Source organism: Ambystoma mexicanum, chromosome 5q (genome assembly GCF_040938575.1).
Source record: "Ambystoma mexicanum isolate Mex_15411 chromosome 5q, UKY_AmexF1_1, whole genome shotgun sequence".
NCBI lineage: Eukaryota > Metazoa > Chordata > Amphibia > Caudata > Ambystomatidae > Ambystoma > Ambystoma mexicanum.
Window position 1 is genome coordinate 900,934,347 of NC_090933.1, and position 22,489 is coordinate 900,956,835.

General features: G+C 44.7%; 1 protein-coding gene across 1 annotated transcript in view; it reads left to right on the plus strand.

Moving 5' to 3' along the window:
- Nucleotides 1-22,489, plus strand: part of CPQ (carboxypeptidase Q) — a 1,957,200-nt gene that overhangs the window by 1,140,749 nt on the left and 793,962 nt on the right. Inside the window, exon 6 of the mRNA XM_069621402.1 lies at nucleotides 8,346-8,457. Coding sequence (XP_069477503.1) covers nucleotides 8,346-8,457 — 112 coding nt within the window. The remainder of the gene's footprint in view (nucleotides 1-8,345; nucleotides 8,458-22,489) is intronic.

Sequence of the window (22,489 nt, forward strand, 5' to 3'; positions counted from 1 at the left end):
GTGTATGTTTGGGAATTTCTATGAAGGAGAATAAAGAGCACACCCAAGGCACGTTTAGAGCATATTGAATAACATAAAATGGACAAAAAGAGTTTGCATCTTGACCAAAATTAAATTTGCAGCACCTATGTACTAGCTCCTGGCTCCCTAGAGGTAACTCCTACCTAACTGGTTATGCCTGTTACCCAGGAGCTGATTTTCGCTGCTGGTCAACAAATCCCAATTTCAATCCCTGGCCAATGTCTGATACTTTCGGTATTATTAGAGCATTCTATAAAATGTACTGCAAGTAGTTCCTTTGTTTCCAGTGTTTGTTGGGCATTTTGATGGTTCTCTTTGGTTTCTCTGAATACAGCATCAGTGGTTTCTTTCTCGCAAAGTGTCTCTTGAACTCTTTGATACCTGTGCTTGCATGCTCAGAATGCAGTGTCTGTTGCTCTCTCACAAGGTTTGCTGGACACATAGCTACTCCTCCACAGTTTCCCAGAATGCAGAATCACTACTTCTCTTCTCACACAAGGTTGGACACTTTGATACTTCTACTCAGTTTCTGATAATTTTAGCAACTATTCCTCTCTCTCACAATACATGTTCTTGGTCCCTCTCTACGAGTATGACTTCAGTTCCCAGAATGTAGAAGTAGTAAAAGATTTGTAGTAAGTGCAAACATACACCAGTGGAAAAATAACCAGTTTCATGGCACCAAAGAAAGTTAACAACTACAGCCCATAAAATTCACACAAGATAAAAAAGAAAATAACTAGTTCAGAAGAAAGCACAGCGAATTACCATGAAGCAATACCGAGTTCAGACAACAATTCATATAGATATCAGCTCACCTAATCCTCAAAATAATAATGCTTCCATCTGATTAATAGCTTATTTAGACCTTAGCGGCTCAGCACCCTATCACACTTTTTGATTGATACGGTTGTTCATTTAACTTAGCTAACGTAGAGGAATGCAGTGACCAACCATGATGTAACTAGTCAACCAAAAAGGTATAGTTCTAAAGAGAAACCCCATTAAGCATTCTCTAGATCTGAATCAAAGCTCAATCGTAGATTTGATCCTCCATAGTGAGCCAGCCCAACGACACCTGGGTGAAAGAGATATGATCAGACATTTTCAGCAAAAAGATGATGCCAATTGTTTGGTTTTGGGAAGCATGCAATTTGGCCTATTATTTGTTGCAAATGTCCACATATACTGACATTTATTTATGTGTTAATTTAATGGAAATAAATGCATTTTTGGCACAAACATGCTTACATAACATTTTATCATTAATTTACAGAGTGGAGGACCAGAGCCCATAACAAAGGGTGAGAAGATGTTGATATAAGACCAGATGATGCAAGAGAGGTAGAAACATGAACCAGAGACAAGGACTTTAGAGAATGATATAGAAACGAGATAGTGGTGAAGGTGCTATGTGTTAGGATGAGGGGATGAGGGATAAGTGCTGTGGTTTTGACGTAGAGAGGAGGAAAGAACAGGGAGATGTGGTAGTATAGAATTCTGTGAAAGTGGTTCTTTCAAAAGGAGGCGAGGTAGGAGGTTGGATTTAAATATAGATAGCGTTGGAGTAGTTCAGAGAGGGAGGGGAAGAGTAATCCAGAGTAAGAGAGCGAGCAGAGGGTCGAAATTAGAAGGAGCGCACGGGGCGCAAGAGTTGGCATAGAGAGTTGACCAAAGAATGATCATAGGGAGCGAGGGGTGGAGTTGTGATTGAGGTGTGTCAATAGGTGTGGTGGGGAAAGTCCATGTATAGTCTTGACGATGATGAGAATCAGTTTATACTTTGCCTCTGTCTCATAAATAACCAGCCCAACTGATGACGGAATGGGGAGGTGGAGGTAAAGCAGGGGCAGTTTAGGAGTTTAGCAACAGCCGAGTTGAGGACTTTGTCGAGAGGTGAAAAAGGATAGTTGGGAAGGCCTTAGAGTAGACTACCACAGTAGTCAGATAGAGAGAGTACTAAAGAGGAGATTAGATGCTTAGCAATGTTGAAACGAATAGCATGTATTATTTTTCTGATCTTGAGGAGATTAAGCCTGGGCAAAGTGGCATATTTGGAGATGGAGTGTGAGAAGTGATGAGAGGTCGAAAAGGACACCAAGGTTGCAAGCAGAAGCAGATTAGGGAATGTAGTCAGGAAAGAAGAATAGAAAAGGGTGTGTGAGGGGTTACAAATGTAAGACAGACACATAGGTATAGTTTTCTCACAAGATGCAATTTTATTGAATGATAAAGGGTGAGACAAAGGTCTATCTTTCCCTAACCTAACAAGGATTTCCCCACCTAACAAATTAAGGCTAAAGGAACTGACCTAATGTCCAAATATATCTGTCCCTGTCACTAGCAACACAATTATAAATGAATTATTTGGCTGTTTAAACTTCACAAAATAACATATACATTCAAACACAAAAGATATAAACAGGAATCCTTGTGATGTGAACAGGGTTAGATACCCTCTCCCTGGATCAATTCAGGATTTTTCAAATCACAATTCAGTTTCAGGAACGTTCTCTTCACTAGCCAAGTTGCATTCAATGTAGAATGCAAAGTTCTTTTCATTCAAAATGTCCTTCACTTGGAAAAGTGACTTAGTTCCCAAGGTTTTCTCACACTTAAAGACAATTGTTAAAGCTTCCTCAACCTCCTGCTTGGCAAACCAAAATACTTTCTCTTCGAACATCAATTCATGAATCAAAAGTAAGTGCTCTTTTCTCTGAAGACAAATCACTTGTTATAACATCAAATTTCTCATTTATAAGTAACACTTCAGTCAGGATGGTTCATTCAAAAGATACACTTTAGTCAGGATGGTTATGCAACAGTTCATCAAAACAAGGTAGTGGAATTGACACTTCTTTTCCACCTTCTGCCACATTACAGCACTTCAAATGATCTTCTTCCTGGTACACTCACCTGCCAGGATGAACTACTATTTGTCCCTTTCCTGGTTAACTCGCCTGCCAGGATAAAACTCCTACTACTACAGTGTGTACTCTGTGGTAAGGCTGGTTCCAAGATTTCCACACTTGAATCCTTAATGGGGAGAGTTCAACCAACAAATGCTTCTCGGGTTAGTCTTTTGACTTTTAACACAATTGGCTTAAAGCTTCTTTCACAAGTATATTATACAAAAGGACAACAATTCTCACATTGGTCTGTTTGCCAGGGGCAATGCAGGTTGCAGCTCTCTCCCCCTTGATCCCTTTTACAAGGAGGGTTTTTCTCCTGGAATCTCTGATTCCTATCTACAAACCTTTTTGGCTGCTGGAAATGTGGTTTACAACTTTCTCCCACTGGGATCTTGTTCTGGGAACATTATGTTCAAATTGCCTTGGTGTCACTCTCATCCTTCTTTGGATTTGGCAATGCAGGTTACAATGTCCCCTTATTAGATATCCCTCTTTAGGAAAGTTGTGTTCACTTTGCTTTACTATTGCCCCTCTTGGCTTCGGCCATGCGGGTTACACTATTCCCCTATTTGAAATCTCTTAATATGAGAGTTGCGCCCAGTTTGCTTTACTTGAAATGTTCAATATTCAAAATGATCATTATTACCTAGCGGTCTCCTTCAGAGTGCCTTGGGGTCACCTGCATCAGGCCAACTCACTGGTATGCCCTGGCGTTTCCTTCTGACAAGCCGGTACTGCTTTTTCATTCATCAGGACCTTCTCAGCGTGTTACAGCTCCTGTCAGTCTGCCGCTGCTCGCGCTGGCTGTCAATCGAGCTTCCACAGCTCTGTGCACTCTACTGTGAAATCCCAATACCAGAGCAGTTCACAGGACACAGAGAGCTTCTCTCTCCCACAAGATAGCTGACTTAAATACTGCAACATGCACTGCTAACACACCCAGGACATCAGAGATGACATCACAAAGGACATAATCGTGACCTCACTGATGACATCACATATGATATTACTACTGTGTAACATGCAAATTGAGCATCTGTATACGGTGTACAGCCTACAGTGTCATTTACAACATATCAAAGGTGATCAGTAGCCTTATAATACACTGCTGCATGCCACATAACAGGTGTTAATTGAAAAAGAAACATTGTACATAAAGAGAATCAATTAATGTAGTATGGATCATAGAACTAAAGTATTCTTATGATGGTATGTTTAGGTAGTACAATGATAATTCGAAGCATATTATCTGCATGCAACCTGCTTCTTGTTTTATATATGTGAATTATGACCTCAGGGCAAACCCTAGGGAAAAGAACTTCAGAATATAGCACACGGTCAAGCTCTACATGCACAGTACCTTTATAGTATGTGCGTCATGGTTTCAATGTAGTACCACATGAAGTCCTCAGCTTAAAGTGAATACTGTCACTGAACAAAAACAAGCACCCGAATTGCATAGGTTTTTATTAGTGCAACTTAACCATAACGTCCCTATAACAATGTTTTTTCACTGAATACATATATATATATAGAGAGAGAGAGACACACACACACACACACACACACACTCTCTCTCTCTCTCTCTCTCTCACACACTATAGGGCACTCCAATTTTGTTTCTACTCGACAATATTTTGTTCTTTTCCATCTTGTGCTTTTTTGGAAAATACTCTGTATAGGCATGCAGTGGCAAGCATGAGCTGTATTTATGCAATGATTTTTTTTTATTTAAAAAAAAGGTCTGTACGCAAAGGCTCCAGCAGTTGTCAATCGTCAGTGGCTTCCTTTGACTGAGTTAATTTAATTATTTTGTGTTGTACTTTCAAATGGTGTACTTGTGGTGTTCTCTTACACTGTGTGCCTTGTGTTTTATTATACAGTATTTTGCAGACTGTCTGCAAAAAACGAACATCTTCCATTGCAATAAAAATGTGCATCATATCCTCAGAGTCAGTAAACACTAAAGGCTCAGGATGTCTAGTGTTTGATTGAGTGGTGACTTGTGAATATTTTTAAATTGAGGGTCGTACATATTTCCTAGTAATCGATGGGCGAACAAGTGTAGCAAAAGAGTCCAAACTAATCAAAGAGATGTTAGCGCAGTTCTCCCCATGACATGACAACATTTTTTAAATAATGGGCTAAAACTGAGCATTTCAAAGCACCTTCTTGTTAGAAATTGGGTAAAACGCCATTTAATATTTTAGTAACAGGAGAAAAGATATACTTCAGTATTGCCACTTTAAGAACACAGTCATGTTGGATGTGCTTTACTATGCAATACTGTTACTGTAAGAAGGCATTATCATGCTCACCGTGCCAATGTATGAAAATATTGCCACTTTTACGAACACACACTGGTTATGTCAATGAATGCTATATTGCCACAGTAAGAAGACACTGACACTGTCATGCTGGCTGTGGCAAAATAGGACAGTACTGACACCTTAAGAACACACTAATGTTGGCTATGTCCGATAATCCTGTATTCTTGCTGAAGACATTGCCAGGTCTTTCTCCATTGGCTTTCCCACCCCAAAGATAGGTGCTGCTTTATCAGCTCGCTTGGCTACCCCCACCCTTAGCGCAAACTCTGGTGCTGCGCCATTAGCCCCTTTTCCCATCTCACACTGTTCTACAAGCACAGGCTCTGCTCTATTGGACCTTGGACACACATCATTTATTCACATGCATACCAGACAAACACATTCACACATACACACTCTCTCATTCACTAACGCGCACTTGCACCCTTGTTCAAACTCAATCACACACACATGTAAATGTAAACATGCATGTACATATACATGCACCTTTTTAAAAAACATTTACTTGTGTCAAGGTAACGAGTGACATCTCACTCTTGCACAGACTCCCTCGAGGCACTGGTACTGTGTGTCTATGCAGTAGGTTAGGTGTTAGGACCCTTCCTTCATACCTCCCTTTGCTTGCTTTGCAAACATGCCAGAAGTGAGATCAGCATTCTGAACCTGCCCCAGTTTCATACAGGGGATGAGAGGGGTGACAATGACTTTGTTGTTCTCCAGCCAATCGGATTTCCAGCACTGATGGAAGAGAATGTAGTCTGGGATGTCAGATTTTCATTATGGAGCAAGCACAGGGACTTTTTTTTAAAAAAATTGTATATGGTTATCAAACCTTTTACAAAATCAACATATCATCTACAACTTTTACAAAACAATTTCATTCATCCATATTTGATTGGTTAAAAAAATCCAATACAATCAACCAGCCCCAGGAAGAAAAGGGAGAGGAAAGAGGGAGATGGTTCTCCAGAATGAATCAGGAAAGATCAAGAGGAAAAGGAGAGAGACGACATGCTCAGACAAAGACAACTAGGAAACAGTCAGAGGACAAAGACTACCCTCAAAGGCGATGGCCTGCAAAGGACAAAAAGATTCAGACCGTTAACATAAAAAGAAAGAGAAATCTGGAAACAGGTGAACAAAACGTACATGAACTTAATCTCGACAAACACCGTTCATGGCTAGTGTTTTATATCACAATGTTGTTTCTTTCCAGAACTCAAGCACAGAGATTATTTTTGGGACCTAGAAAGTCCTGAAAATTGCAATAGCAGATCTCTAGACCTCTTTATTGATGAGCTGCCACTAATTGGGTTGTTCATCAAAAGTAATGTATTTTCTGCCTTCCTCTCTCTCTTCTACAAAGAAAACGATTAGTAATGGAGTCAAAGGCTCGCCTCTGCGGCATCCACAATTGCGGTCTAATGCAATTGCATCCACAAGGGTCTCCATGAAGTCTGCTCTACCAGCCCTAGGGGCTGCAGGATACAGTTTCACGTTTTGTGGTGGGATGTAATAATATTTGTGTCTATAGTACCCTATGGCTGATGACCAATCACCGCCTGCCTATCACTTCTGATTCAGATATGGGTTTGAGGTCTGGATCTCACGAAATAAACACTTATCAAAAAGATGATGAGCTAGTACACTGGCATTCTTAAAAAAAAAACTGTTCGCCTTACTCCACACCATCAATAAGGGATTAGGCTCTTTTCGATAATTCACTGCACCGTTTGCGCATAGCAAAACTCTAATTAATGAGTTTTCACTAGCTCCTTTTAATCCTAAATGTTATACCTGGTAATTTGCAATTTGCTAATGTGACTCCTGGGTGTTTTTGAATTAATCGCGAAGCAATCATTTTTAAACTTGCGAGAGTCTGCAATGTTGAAAATCCATCAAGTGAAAAGTAAATTATTGTGAGATTTCATTAAAATTCTCATTGTTCCAAGAGCTTATTCAAAATATCAGTAGCCACAATCCCAAGGCAGGTTCAATGATTACTGCTTCCCCAGGTGAAGAGGCACCCCCAACTTCCCTTGCATGGGTCCCGATTTGATGATGTTAGTACCAAAATGTCGCCCACTGGAGCACTGCTACTGCTGGCGCCTGTGGCAGTCCGCTAAAACTGCCTTTTTGTAGCACCTCTGCTCAATGGTCACATCATGTTGAAAGCTGCTAAGATGAGGAATCCATACCATTAGCACCCTGGCAGGGGGATCCAGCCAATCAGGTGTCTAGGAACGTGGGCTTGAACCACCAGTGAAAGCCCACGTCCATACCACCTGACGGCCAGCTCCCCCATCCGCCATCTCGCCCACCCTCTGTCCCCTTATTATCATAGTTTTTTTAATTCCCCTCACTCCCATTTAGCTTATTTGAGCCGTGGCGGCATTCGCCACCGCAGCCGTACCTTCCGCTCTCCTCCCAACGGCCGGTATGGAAACGGAAGACCATATGGAGCCCCGGCTTCCCTTTCCATTGCGGCTATCTTTAGAGAGTATTTTCAGCCATTGAACAGGACGTGTGAGCCGTCCCGTTCAATGACTGAAAATACATATTTTTTTTAGCACCCCCCGGGTTATCGCTTTGGTACCCCGGGGTGCTAATGGCCTTAAGCCCCCGTTCCAAGTGCTGGAACGGGTGTACGGCCCGCAGCCCTTATTAATAGCCCTTGCTTCACTCATGCCATTAACTTGAGCTGCTGGGCTGTTACCCCCCCCCCATTCCAGTCCTTGGAACAGGGGCTTAACGCCACATTAACACCTTAGCAATCAGATTCCCCAGATAATGTGTGTTGTGTTATAAGTTCTAAGCAGACGCATATCTACGCCCTTAATGACAAACATTACACTGAAACGACCTGCATATATAGACAAACTGATCTTGGAAGGAAGCTCTTCGTTTAAAACAAACAAAAAAATGGCTTTCTCCTTTAAAAAGAATTGAGCATTTGGAGCAGCAGTAGTCTGTCAATACATTTGATAAGTTGTTTAAAAGTAAGAAACATGTCAGCTTCAAAGATTGTCGTATTTGAAAATGTTGTAAACACACACATGTAACCAATGTCCCTCCTTTGCAGGTTGTGCTGCTCAGCGGTCATCTGGACAGCTGGGACGTGGGGCAAGGAGCCATGGATGACGGCGGCGGAGCCTTTATTTCATGGGAAGCGCTGTCCCTTCTTAAGGACCTGGGTAAATGTTTGTTTAAGGCTTCCGGTTCCAAGGAATGAGTTTGTTTCAGCGGAATCTATGCTGCGTAGTGGCGGGGTACTTATTTTTTTTGTAGCTTCTCGTATCCTTTGAGCTCTCCTACTGAGCAAACCGACTATGTGACCTTTTATTATACACAGATCGGGGAAAAGCTTAAAAGTCATTGCGAGTGCATCATGTTCTGATGCTGTGTGCAGCAATGTGGGAAACAATCTCCAATAGGGGAGGGAGGCATTATGTCAGTCTGTACACATTTGGGATTCTACCCAATTTGGTTCCTACCTGAGCGCCTAAGAGACGTCATCTGGTCTTTTCTTTTTCATACTCTTGGGGCATCTGGTTGTGATATTATAGACACGTTTTACACACCATGATCCTTCTCATTGTGAGAACCTGTGTTTGCGTTAACGTTATTTGTATTGTTTATAAAAAAAAAATTGTCTCTTCAGAGAAATCATACTTAACTGACCGATTCTTTGAAAACGCAATTGCCAAAACTATATATTCTGTTTAAGATGCAGCATTTCTGTTCACTATGCGCTTGTTTATGCAACTTAAATGGATACACAGTTGGCTGCATTCTATAGCGTTCGTGTTTATTCGAAGAACATGGATCTCAGCCGTTGTTCCTTGTTCTAAAGATGATGATTTTTGTATGTGCTACTTCTTGATGTTATGTGCGTGCTGGATGCACAGTGCGCGGCACAATCGATCAGGCAAATGATATCAGGCAAAGTAATGAATACATTTGCAATGAAGCGCGGAGGCAGCAAGGTGCGTCTATCACTTTCTTTAATGAAGCGCAAACTGACAACTCGGCGGTAACCCCACCCCTTAACCACGTGGGTCGCAGCCCACAACTAACACAATAGAAAAGGGGACTTGACCCCTAGCATGAAATCGATTAACAGTGACATATATCTCCCCCCTACTTAACATGCAGCTAGGCTAGTTTAGTTCATTTCTTCGATCCATCTCGATGGCCTCCGTATGGTTCTCCGGGATGGACTGCGAGCCGGTGGAATGGCACTCATGTGTGCGCTGTCACTGACATCTGCATCTCTGTCCTCCTCCCGGTATTCAGAGTCTATGTCCGAGGAGTCGTCTGCAGGGATCGCGGTGGTGCTTGTTTGATTGCTGTCACCTCTGAAAGTCCAGAAGAAGGAGGAGTTTCAGGTGACTGTGCCTTGAGAGCTTGCGGCTGTTATCATTGAGCCATGAATGTGTGTTACTGTCATTGGCTCTGGTTTGAAAGCTGGGACGTCTTTGGCACTTTGATTCTGTCGCACCAGAACTTGGTCTCCTATCTGAATGGGTCTTGGTCGTGCTTGTCTTCTGGTGTCTGCATATTCTTTCGTTATTGTCTTGCTTTCTTTGTCTTTTGTTCTCGCAGTGTCGACATATGTGGGGGTCAACACGGCTTGTGGGTTGTGTGGTAATGTGGTTCTTATGATACATTCGAACATCAGAGCAGACAGACATTCTCCTGTAGAGCTATGGGGTGTGTTTCTATACTCATGTAGTAGTGTGCAAATGGCCTGCATGTAATGGAACAAACCTGGAGGGTGCGTTTTAGATTTCCCATGAATCTCTCTGCCATTCCATACACTTGTGGCCACAGCGGCGTGATCTTGCAGTGCTGGAAGCCTAATGCTCGGCAAACACGGCGAAGTCATGCCCACTGACAGGCGGTCCATTGTCTGACTTTACAACGGATGGGATGCCATGGTGTGCAAAAGTCTTGTCCTGGGCTGGTATGACTGCCTGGGCGCTGGTGGAGTGGATGAGGTGCACTTCGGGGAAACGTGACATTTCGTCAACAATTACCAGCGCATATTTGCCATTCGCTAGGCGTCCAAACATGTCAATGGCTACTCTGTCCCACACTTGCAGCGGCATTGAGGATGTTCTGAGGGGCTCGGGGAATGTGCGTGGGGCCACTGCTTGACAGGCGAGGCACTTTCCTAGTACCTGTTCCACTCTCTTGTCCATTGATGCGAACCACACCTTGGTTCTGAGGTGCCACTTGGTCGACACTATGCCCCTATGAACTGCTTGCGCGATGTCTAGCACTTGGTCCTGAAGGCTGGATGGAATGACAATCCTGTTCTCTTTCAGTAATGGGCCTTCTGATGATGTCGACAGTGTGTGTCGGATGAGTTTGAAGGTGTGGAAATGTTGTTTGTCGCTTGGTGATAGGGTCTGGCCTTCTTTACGCCTGTTGTGCCACTGGTCAGATCTCACACTCTCTTGTATTGTTTGAAGTAGGTGGTCCTTTTGTGTAGCTTCTTGCAATTGAGCTGTCGTAATGGATTTGGGGAGTGCACTGTTTATCAGGTAGTTTAGATCTGGACTCCAGAGGCTGCAGCACCAGGGACATTTTGCCCTACAGTGGAGAACCATAGTTACGGTTTTCCCTCCTCCCCCTGCTAAGGGTAAGATGTGTGCTCCTGGAGGGAGTCTTTCCTTGGTCACCTGAATTGAACAAATTATTTCACTACAGCTTTAATTGGATTCACCTGAAAAGAAAGACAACACAGCCTCCCTGAAGACTGTTGGGACACAAAAGGGCTAGGAGGAGGAGAACAGCAGTACAAATGCAGCAGAAGGGATCCAACCCTGTGAACATTTTCGCAACAATTGGGATCTAACCCAGTTATTCTTTCTCTTTCCTCAGGTAGTATATTGGCCAGGATTTGGAGTGCGCCCCTCGCCGCCCTTTAGTTTAGATATTGGTTTGCCTTGGTTGACTGCTGCTCATCCTGTGCTGGAAGTGGATGTCTGGATAGAAAATCCGTCGGGTTGTTGTCCTTTCCCGGGTGGTGAATGATTTTGAATGAGTACTCTTGTAGCCTTAATCGCCACTTGGCGATGCGTGGCAGCATTCTAGCTTTGGGTTTGCCGTAAATGCTGGTGAGAGCTTGGTGGTCGTGATTACCGTGAATGGACGTCGATAGAGAAAAAGGTGGTAGTGTTCGCACGCCCATACGACTGCCAGACTTTCTTTTTCAGGTTGGGAATAAGCACAGATAGGCTGCGGCTTGCGTAGGCCACGATGCTCCTCAGAGAGTCTGGTGATGCGCCAGGTTTGGATTGTGCTAGTATTGCTCCAAGCCTCACTGGACTGCGTCTACTGTCAGTTCAGTGTTGAGTTTAGGATCGTAGTAGGCCATGCATGATGCTGATGCGATACGCCTTTTGATTTCCTGAAAAGCTTCTTCGCATGCACTTGACCACTGGAAAGCCTTGGTGTTTTCCCGTGAGTAGTCGGAGGGGCATACTTATTGATGCAAAGTCTTGTATGTATCGGGTGCAGTAGCGTGCCATACCCAGGAATGAGCATATTGCTGATACATAGGTGGGTGTGGGGGTCTCCACTAGAGCCTGCACCTTTTCAGGGTCGGGTTGCAAACCGTCGCTCGAGAATATGTGACCAAAGAATTTCAACGTGGATTTGCTGATTTCGCATTTGTCCGGGTTGAGTGTGAGCTGAGCGTTTTCAAGGGCCATGCACACTCTTCTCAGGGTGTCGCCATGAATTTCTTATGTGGTGCCAAGAATTTAAATGTCATCACTGTAATTTAAGCAATTTGGAATGTGCTTAATTACTTGGTGGATCTCGTTTTGAAAGATTTCAGCTGCTGATGATACACCGAAACTGAGTCTTTTATACCTGAATAGTCCTAGATGTGTTGAAAACGTGGTGATGTACCTTGAAGATGGATGCAATTTGAGCTGGTGGTAGCCCTTGTTTAAGTCTAATTTTGAGAACACTTTGGTCCCTTGGAGTAGGTGCATCATATCAGTCATCCTAGGGGTGAGATGACGTTTGCGTTCTATGGCTACGTTTGGGGCCCTCATGTCGATGCAGATGCGAATGCTGTCTTTGTTGTCCTTCTTGGGCACAGGTACGATCGGGGATAGCCATGGTGTTGGGCCTGAGGCTGGTCCGATGATGTCATGCCTCAGTAGGGTTTGAATTTCGTCTTCAACGTGCCTCTGAATGTTGAGTGGAATACCTCTGTAGTGTTGAGCCGTCGGAGGAATGTGCGGGTTTATGTGTAGTTTGATTTGTTTATCTTTTAGTTTTCCCAGGCCTTTAAATAGAGCTGGAAACATTTTCTGCATCATGTCCTTCGGGCTGGCTGTGTATGCTGACGTGATTTGGTACATTATTTGAATGAGTCCCATTTGAATTGCTGACTTAATGCTTAGTATGCTGCCCCCTGGCACTTCTCCTTTTATAACATAGAGTTTGACTCTTTGGCTCTTGTCTTTAAATTGGTAAGTTGCTGTAAACATTCCATGACCGTTGAGAGGCTTGTTCGATCCGTAGGGATAGATGAGCGTGTCCGCTTCTTTTAGCGATTTCTTTTTGGCAAGCGACATGTAGGTTTTGTCATTAATTACATTCACAGTTGCACCCATGTCTATCAGAAATTCTTGGTTTTGACCATTTAGTTGGAGCAATAAATTGGGACTGTACTCTGCTGCTAAGCTGTTGCCGATGGCATGAACATATCCTCTTTTGTGGTCTCCGTTGGAGGAGGATGGGTGTTAATCACGTCTTCGGCGAGGCAAATCGTCCAGATATCAAATCTTTTGCCTTGAATGTTGTCTTGGGAATCATGTCTTATCCTGTGATGCCTGGGGTTGTCTCTCCTTTCCTCTCGCCACCTGTCTTCTCGAGGCGGTTTGCGTGATGTGCTGTGAGAATGACGCCAGTTGGCGGCAGGTGAGTGCCCTTGTTGATAGGGAACACTGTTGCAGCTGAGGCGGACTGAGTGATCTTGATATTTCCTAGGGATTCAGTTTGTAGTGTGAGAGCGAAGTCAGCTCTTGCTAACTGAAATATTTCCTACAGTGTCCTGCTCTTTTGAAGGAGCTTCTTGCGGAACTCGGGAGATTTTCAGCCGGCAATGGGTTGAGACGTTAGTGCTTCTTCCATCGAGTATCGATCAAAGTCACAATATTTTGCCCTTTTTCTTAGTCTCATAACAAAATTGTCCATGTTTTCACCACTTTCTTGAGTGGAAGTGTGGAAAATGTGTCTTTCGTAGTCTACATTTCTTATTGGTGTGAAGTAGGCATTTAATGAGTCAATTATTCCTTGGAATATGTCTGTGTTGGTTTCTGGCATTTCGAATACAATATCTCTCACCACCGGACCCAATGAATGTAGTAAAATACCTCGTAGTCAGCGTTCTTCTCGCACTCCTGAAGCGTCAATGTAGATGTGTACTTCTTTGAGCCACCTGGCCCATCTGGGCGCCAGACTGCTGGTGTCAGCAATATCAAAGTGCTACATGGCTTGCAGCTGTAATGATTCAGAGCCACCATCTTCCCTGAATGTGGGGTGGCGTGGTGTGGAGCTCGAGGTGGACTCAATATTCTGCTGTCTGTGGTGGCCTCAGACATGATTTAGTGGGTCTGTAAAATGATGGCTGTGTCCTGGTATGTAAATGGTGGGCCTGGTTGCTTTCCAGGTGCTGTGGCCTGTGCTGTGGTGATTTGGGCCTTGGGGTGGCTGACTGTCCTGTGAGACAGAGCTTGGTGGCCTGTGGTGCCTCTTTGCATAAAATCGGGGATGACCAGCTCAGGATGGCAGCGTTGCAAGTGCTACACATGCTTGTGTTTATCACACTGCTGCGCACGTGTATTACGTGACGCGCGTAATGCTGTATAAAATGGAATTTCCTCTGTGACTATGCTGGCAGGTAGTAATAGGTGGGGCTTCTTACTTGCCGAGTGCAGAGGTGCTCGCATGGAGATTGGGCAGCACTGGTATCAGTCTTCAGATGCTGCGGTGACCTACACGTTGCTGCTTTAACGTTCCTCGTCGCCATTGTTGTGTGCGCTGGATGCACAGTGCAGGGCACAATCGATCAGGCAAATGATATCAGGCAAAGTAATGAATACATTTGCAATGAGGTGCAGAGGCTGCAAGGTGCGTCTATCTCTTTCTTTAATGAAGCGCAAACTGACAACTCGGCGGTAACCACGCCCCTTAACCACGTGGGTCACAGCCCACAACTAACACAATAGAAAAAGGGAACTTGATCCCTGGCGTGAAATCAATTAACTGTGACATAGGACATTACCCTTGAGTTGCTGTATCTTAATTGTGTATTCAGAATGAAGCAAAAAATTATAGTCAACCCCTGAGAGTAAACGATTGTAATTCTCATAATTACAATCGTTTTCTGAAATAGTAATGCACTTTAAGAAAATGTAATGTTGGTTGGATCACAGCACAAAGAAGAAGACTAATTAGTTAACATAAAATGAGCAGACAGTGAGTTGTTGTAAGGATTGTTCACATAAACAAAATATGCAAAATGTTTGTGGACTGGATTCAAATTATTATTTGTTACCCTCATCTTTGATTCCTGGTTGCTTATGTGGTTGAGGTGTATATTTCTCAGTGTTTTATGTATTTGCTAATATTGATAGACAACCGATCTTGGATAACCATTATATTGTGTTACGATGGTGACCACCCGGTGGGTCGGACCGGGAGCCTGGTCCAGAGACCCATGGAGGTGGGATATGTGATGCGACCCATGGAGTCTCTGCTCTATCCCCGTTCTTACGTTTAAAGAAGCAGGAGGCTTTAAAACAGCAGGAAGTTGTTTACAAATGGAGACAGGTGTCCACAGAGTGCAGCAAAATAGGGACCTGAAACATAGCTCTGTACAGAGTAACAAGCTGTCGGCTTGTCAGCTGGAACACAAGTGGAGCAGGCGAGCGACTCAAGGATCCACTTTCAATGTACCTCGGGTAATCTCTGTAGGTTGGGAGGAGATAGCGTCTCCTGCAGCTCACAAGTGACACAGATTCTCATGCGGAAGATGGTTTCTATTGGCTGAGCAGGGAGACAAGTCGCTGACCTGCACACTCACCAATAGTATCCAAAAACATGAGTGGCCCCACAAATTTTATTTGGAGGCATTGAGTTAAGTGGAAAATCAAAGCCAATATATACAAACAATCTCGTCTACCATATTCTTTTTGATTGAAATATCAGTAAATACAATTCCTCAGTAAGTTACAAAATGTTTGTACAAACACTAAATGCATACATATAGAGCTTAAATGACCACCAACATCAGAGTACTATAGGATAAATTTACATGCCTACATGTCTAAACTCAAATATTTTTCATCCACATGCATACCTCAGACAAAACAAAGAAAAACAAAGATTAACTGAATCAGAGTAGCATCCAAATCAGAGTTTTGTATAGAAACAGTAGAACACCTAATTGTAAACACAATTAATTGTACACAAAGCCTGCAATTGACTAACAGGGTATAATTCTTAATACAGTTCTTCATATAGTACAATCTATTGCCAAGTAACTTTTAAACATGCCAATATGGAGAAACCATAGATAAACACTACAACTTGAGAAGGAGTGTTGCCAGCATGCTGGGCGTTATACCACACACATTGGTGTTAGTGAAAGGCCACCAGACTGAAAGTAGGAAACTTTCATGAGCTCATCTCAGAGACAGAGGCGTAAGATCCTGGTGTGGGCTCAAGCCTAGGAGTGTGGTATGTTGCTTTAAGATGCACACGCAACAGAGTGACGTAACTGTGTTGTGTGCTAATAAACGGGGCATTCCCGCGATGCGCCAGAGCATGCGTGGAGCCGGGATGGAGAACAGCTTGTCCTGAGTAATCTGTGGGAGCCAGTGGACCAGGCCCTATGGGGCACATACCACATTGGCGATCAGAAGATCTACAGCTGTCGCACGTAAACCCCATGGGCGGGCCAGTTGGCGGTGACTCCAAGCAGAAGCTCGTGCTGGCAACGTCACCGGCAGAGGAGCCGACTTGTTCGTCAAGGTGAGAAAGCATACACTTTTGCAGAGGTTGCAGCTGCCAAGTGGAGTAGTTGTGCACCTCCCCATTCAATTATTGGAGCAGCCATGGATGCAGACAGCTTTTTTTGTTTATTTTCTTTAAAAAAAGGAAAACAATGGTGGAGGATAGTTAAGGGGACTGCACATTTCGATTTTCTTGACCTTCACAACACCTTCTGACAAGCAAACGGTGCATGTCAGGGGAAGGAGGAAGGAGTTTTTTTTTCCAATTTTTCTCTTCTCTGCATCCCATTTTTTTCTTCTCTGTCTCATGTGGAGGAAGGCAAGATCAACCAGGTGGACTTCAAGTGGCTAGTCGGAAGGGGACACATGTACTTTTCTGGGTTGCGGCCCCTGTCATAATGGGGGTGACCGTGCATCCACGTGTGGCGCTAGATTGCAGCCTGTGTCAAAAGTAGAGGCTTGCACGGCCAACACGCATCTCTGTCCGCCGGAACTGTCAGCATGCACAACAATCAAGGAGGTGGGGATGCTGCTGGTGGGGTTGCTGATATGAGAGCGTGAGTGCTACGCCAGCAGGATTCCTTAGTCCCAATGCTGGAGTTTGATGTCTCAGGGGCACCGTCCAGCTTGGGACCGAGGTGGAACTTGTGGATCGACCACGTTGAGATGTATTTTAAGGCCACAGGGGAGATGGACAATGAAAGCAAAGTGGCGACCCTCATATTGCGGCTGGTCCTGCAGTCCATCAGATCTTCAAAACGTTACAAACTATAGATGAGTCTTACACTGAGATGAAGAATGTGCTGAGGGAACCTTTCTTGCCACTTGCAAACATGTATTATGAGAGATTTGTGATGTGCAGTGCAAAGCAAAAGGACGATGAATCCCTCAACACGTTTCATACCGGCTCTGATGCCTCTCAACAACATGTGCATGGGACAATGAGGAAGGCATGATCAGCAAACAATTAATCCAAGGGTGCGCATCTGGTACGTCAAGTGCTACGGGAGTAGGCCTGACATTAGCCTGAATCCTTGAACTGGGAAGATTGTATGAGGTGTGGGAAACACGTGCCTCCAAGATGGACGCTGCCATAAGCACGATCAAGAACGATGAAGTATGCGCAGTGGGCCAAGGCCAAGGGGCGGGAGGGGCCTGGCGGGCCATAGCACCGTCAAGAGAGAGGTGCAAAATCAACTGAGTCATGCCTCAAGTGTGGCTATGACCTTCCACATGTGTCAGAGAGTCTGGCAAAGGGGAAGGCATGGGGAAGGCGTGGTAATGTTGACAACTACACACAAACGTGTCGTGCACTACTCATGTTGGTAATCAAGAGAGGTCCTGTAAGGGCAGCATTTTTCAGACAGCAGCTCCCGCTGAATGTGGCCCTCGTACACCAGGAAGAGGAGGAAATAAATCAGGAGGTAGAAAAGGAGGATGATGAGAACATTTTCTTCATTTACAGTGGGTGTGTGTGTTGAAGATGAAGGCCAGGAGACAGCCAAATTGCATGGTACGAGTTAATGGGTCACAGGTTCCAGTCTTGGTGGACACAGGTGCTTCCGTTAGTGTCCTGGCAAAAATTCAGTATGGCACTATGAGGTATCCCCCGGCGCTGAAGCTCCCGAAGGCACGTATTTTTACTTTCGGAAGAGATCAAGAAATCCCATTGATGGGTGCTTTTATCTCACAGGTGGAACATGGCTCCAGTTTGATCAAGGCCAGGTATTTTGTTACGGACATTAGTGGTAACACCTTGTTGAGCTGTGCTGCAGTTGAGACTCTTGGGATAGTGAGTTTCGCTTACAGTGTGTAAGTCGAAGATGTAGAGGCAATAATTGAGAGATATCCAGACGTGTTCCTGTAGTATAGCTCAGTGACAACACGTTCGCCTTGGAAGCAAGACGACGCAGCGCAACACAGGTGAGAATCCCGGGTCCGGGCTTAGAAACCTCTTCGGTATTAAGCGCGTTATAAAAAAAATATATAATTATAATTGGACAGTTGGTGGGCGAACCGTTTAGACTGCATATAGACAAATCTATTCTCCCAGTTGCCCTGAAACACCAGAGAGTTCAGTTTCACCTAAGAGAGCTCATTGATAAGGAACTGGAGAATTTCAATGATCTTGGCATCATCGAGAAGGTGGTTGGGCCAATGCCCTGGGTGCCACCTGTCATCATTGCAAGGCAGCCTAAAAAACCGAATTCAGTCAGAATTTGTGTGGACATGAGCCTGCCGAACAAAGCTATAAAGGGGTAGAGACACCTAACTCCCACAATTGATGACATCATCGCTGAATTGGAAGGTGGCAGGTTCTTCTTGAAACTTGATCTAAGGGCCGGGTACCACCAGGTTGTGCTGCACCCTGAGTACCGGTATAAAACCACCTACGCGAATCACCAAGGGTTGTACAGATACAAGCACCTCAGCTTTGGTGTGTCTTCGGCTGCATCCAGTTGCTAGGCCTCACACTGCGTAGAGAGAAGTGGGAATTCTTCAAGACAAGTATTGAATTCTTTGGCTTTGTGTTTAAGGAAGGAGGAGTGATGCCTGATCCCAAAAAGGTGAAGAACATCAAGATGCCAGGCACCCGGAGACAGTTGCAGAGCTATGCAGTTTCCTGGGGTTGGTAACGTACTGCGGGAGATTCATTAGGAATCTAGCCATGAGGTCTGAGCCACTAAGGAGCCTGACAAGGAAAAATACTGTCTGGCAGTGGGGCCTATTGGAACAGGCTGCATTTGATGATGTGAAAATGGCCCTCACAGCAGAGGACACAATGGCATTCTTCGAACCATCCCTTCTGTCGGAAAAAGTGGTGGATTAAAGTCTTTTTGGTCTCGGGGCAGTCCTGACACAGATTGATGCCAAGGGCGAGGTGAAGCCCGTAGCGTTAGCCAGCCGCCCACTCTCCGATACGGAGCAAAAATACTCTCAAATTGAGCGTGAGGCATTGGCAGTGCTGGAGGGGTGTAGGAATTTCCGTCTGTACTTGCTTGGAATGCCTGTGATGGTGGTGACGGACCACAAGACCCTGTTACTGATCATGGTGGGATCATCCTCCAAGCCGCCAGTTAGGATTGAGCTGTGGATGTTCTCCTCCTGGAGTACAGGGTCTTGCTGGTGTGCTGACCTGGCGCCAACAATGAGGCGGACTACTTGTATTTGTATTTGTATTTTATTGTTTATGTAGCGCTTTAAACCAAAGTGCTTTACAGTTTAACAGCAAGAAAACATCAAACATAGAACATAGAATCAAAAATAATATACATGAATCAAACCAGAAAAACAGCATGTGGAACAATTTGCATTTGAGAAGGAAGAGAAAAGGAGAGGTAGGGGAAGGTGAAAAGGGAGTAAAGAGTGTAGTAGGGAGTGTGGAGATCATAGGGGAGATGGGGAAAGATAGAGGATTGGAAGATGGTATTGGGAGGAGAAAGAAGAGGAGGAAGGGGAAAGGAGTCAGGGAGGGGTGTGAAGGAGTGATTTTTCTGCAGAAGAAGGAGGTCGGTGGTGAGAGCATGGCAGATGAAGCGGAGGAACATGTGCAAGTGACCATTGAGTCCTCCGCACCAAACTCCATGCCCATTCAGGAGTTTGAAAAGGCGTTGGAGGAAGATTAGTGTTTTTGCCTCCTCCGTACTGGAAGACCTCAGCAAAAGAACCCAGGAGGCCTGCACTACATTGGAGCAGTTATGCAGAGTGCGGAATGAACTGGCTTTCGCTGAGTCGGGTCTGCTGTTAGGAGGGGCCAGAATGGTGGTACCTGCAAATAAGATCCAGCAGTTTATTGCATTGGCCCACCAGGGATATCAGGGGATGGCCAAAACTAAAGCCCACCTGAGGTTGAAAGTCTGGTTTCCGGATCTAGAAAAGAAGGTGGAGGAGTTTGTAACACGCTGCATATGGTGTCAGGTGGCTGCCCCGGCACAAAGAGAGCCCACATTCGAGTCCATGCCCCGTAGTATACCGCCATAGGAGACAGTAAATGTGGATTTTGATGCAACAGGAAGGGACGCACACTTTCTGGTGTTGGTTGATCAATGGTCAAGGTGGCAGCGGCATTGGAAAAGGTATTTGCAACTCACAGCCTGCCCCAAGTGGTGTGCTCTGACAACTGGCCATCATTTCAAGGGGAGAGTTTCGGCCAGCTCCTGAAGGAGTACAGGATCCACCATTGGAAGATGATGCTGATCTGGCTGAGAGCAAACAGTGAAGCAGAACGCTTCATGCGGACCCTCAAGATGGTGTGCCGCATTGCCAATGGCCAAACACAGTGTCTCAAAAGGGCTCTCTATCAGTTCTTAAGGGAGTATCGGGCGACCCCCCCCCCACTGTTCAACCAGGGTTGCACCTGCGGAAGACATGTTCACGAGATGACCGAGAGGTCTGCTGCCAGACACCAGGGACCGGGAGCCTGCAGAGATTGAGGATGACAGAGGGGCTGAGGAAAGAAGAGCCTGGAATGAAGGTGAGAACATCCAAAGAAGGCTCAGGCCGCATTAGCTGGTGCCAGGAGACAAGGTGATAGTGAGAAACAGCCCCCCCACCCCAGGGGAAGCTGTTGTTTCCGTATGAACCCAACCCCTGGTGGCAGTAAAGGGATCAATGGTAACTGCATCCAACGGAAATCCCAGTCATGAGAAATGCAAGCTTCTTCAAGAGGGTTGGGGAGAGCAGGCAGCCAGGCATGTCCCCTGGAGGAGGGTGTGCCGAAGAGTCTGACGAAGGTGGAGGGACTGACTGTTCTTATATCTCCCTGGACTAGGGGGAAGCAGGTGAGGAGTGGCCGAGCTGGGAAGGGGGCAGGCGGTATCAATGTGCTTAGAGGGGGAGACCTGCCCACCTGAAAGACTATGTGCTGTACACAAGTAGTAGGCACTTGACGTTGCACAAAGTGATTCCGTTGCTGTGTTGTTATGAATTGCCAATGTTATGGGGTCGCAGGGTTCTTCACTGTTTTGTTGTTATGAAAAAGGAGGAGTGTGGTGTGTTGCTTTAAGATACACACGTGACGGATTGATGTAACTACATTACGTGCTAATAAACGGGGTGTTCTCGCGATACACTGTCTCTCCATCTCCCTCCTTGCACTGCCTCTCCATCTTTATGCTTGCACTGTCTCTCTTTCTCTCTCCTTGCACTCTCTCCCCGCCCTGCTAAACACTCTCCTTGCACTCTCACCACTCTCCGTGTGCTGTCACATTTTCTCCTTGTGCTGTCACACTCTCCCACACCCTCTCCTTACACTGTCAAACTGTCCCTCTACCTGCAACCATATCCATACCGTATGGCTATAAATGAATTTCACTGGCCTCCCATTGCACTAAGAATACAGTTCAAACTTCTGTGTTTTGTCTGAGGGTTGAAGCACCTAACCAGAAGGCTCAGGTCCAATTACTTTACAAGAGTGTTGCAGTATGACAGCCAGTGAAAACTGGTACAACATACCAAATCATACGACAGAAAAGATGCTGTTCAGGCACAGTTTAGATCATCTGATGGAAGGTGACAGGGACCAGACCATATCCTTTTAAGCACATGGCTGGAAACTATTTAATTACAAAAAGTGATGTTCCTTTTTCACTACTATGAGCACAAGATGATCACTGATTGGTTGAGCTCAAAACCACATATTTATTAAAAACATACTAAAGTATCTTAAAGAAATATGTCGTACCATATAAAACACCGATCATTTTAAAGCTTTTTTTAAAGTAATAAACACAGACCTCACACATTTGTAAACCATCCTTATAGTCATGCAAATACCATTAAAAGTCCACAATATAAAAGCATTATATTAACATATCATAATAAAAAATAAAACAACAGAAAATTGTCAACAAGAAGGTTCATTGAGAGACCTTGCTAGCATCTGTCCAACCAATGACCATCTAGTCCCCCATCCCATCCTTTCCTGTTTGTTCAGAGATACCTTCTACTTATGCCTACATATTCAAAGTAAAGAGACATTCTTTAACGATAATGTTTTGTGGAACTATAGCTCTCTATCCTGTACGTATTTTTGGAATGGGTACTACACTATACAGTAGAAATGTCCACTAGCTAATGCTGTTATTTTTGGTTTTGGTGCATATAGTGGTGTTAGTGCCCCCTATAAGGCAAAACATTGCTGACGTAAGAAAGAAGCGTGGGTGTTCAGAATCAGGATAGG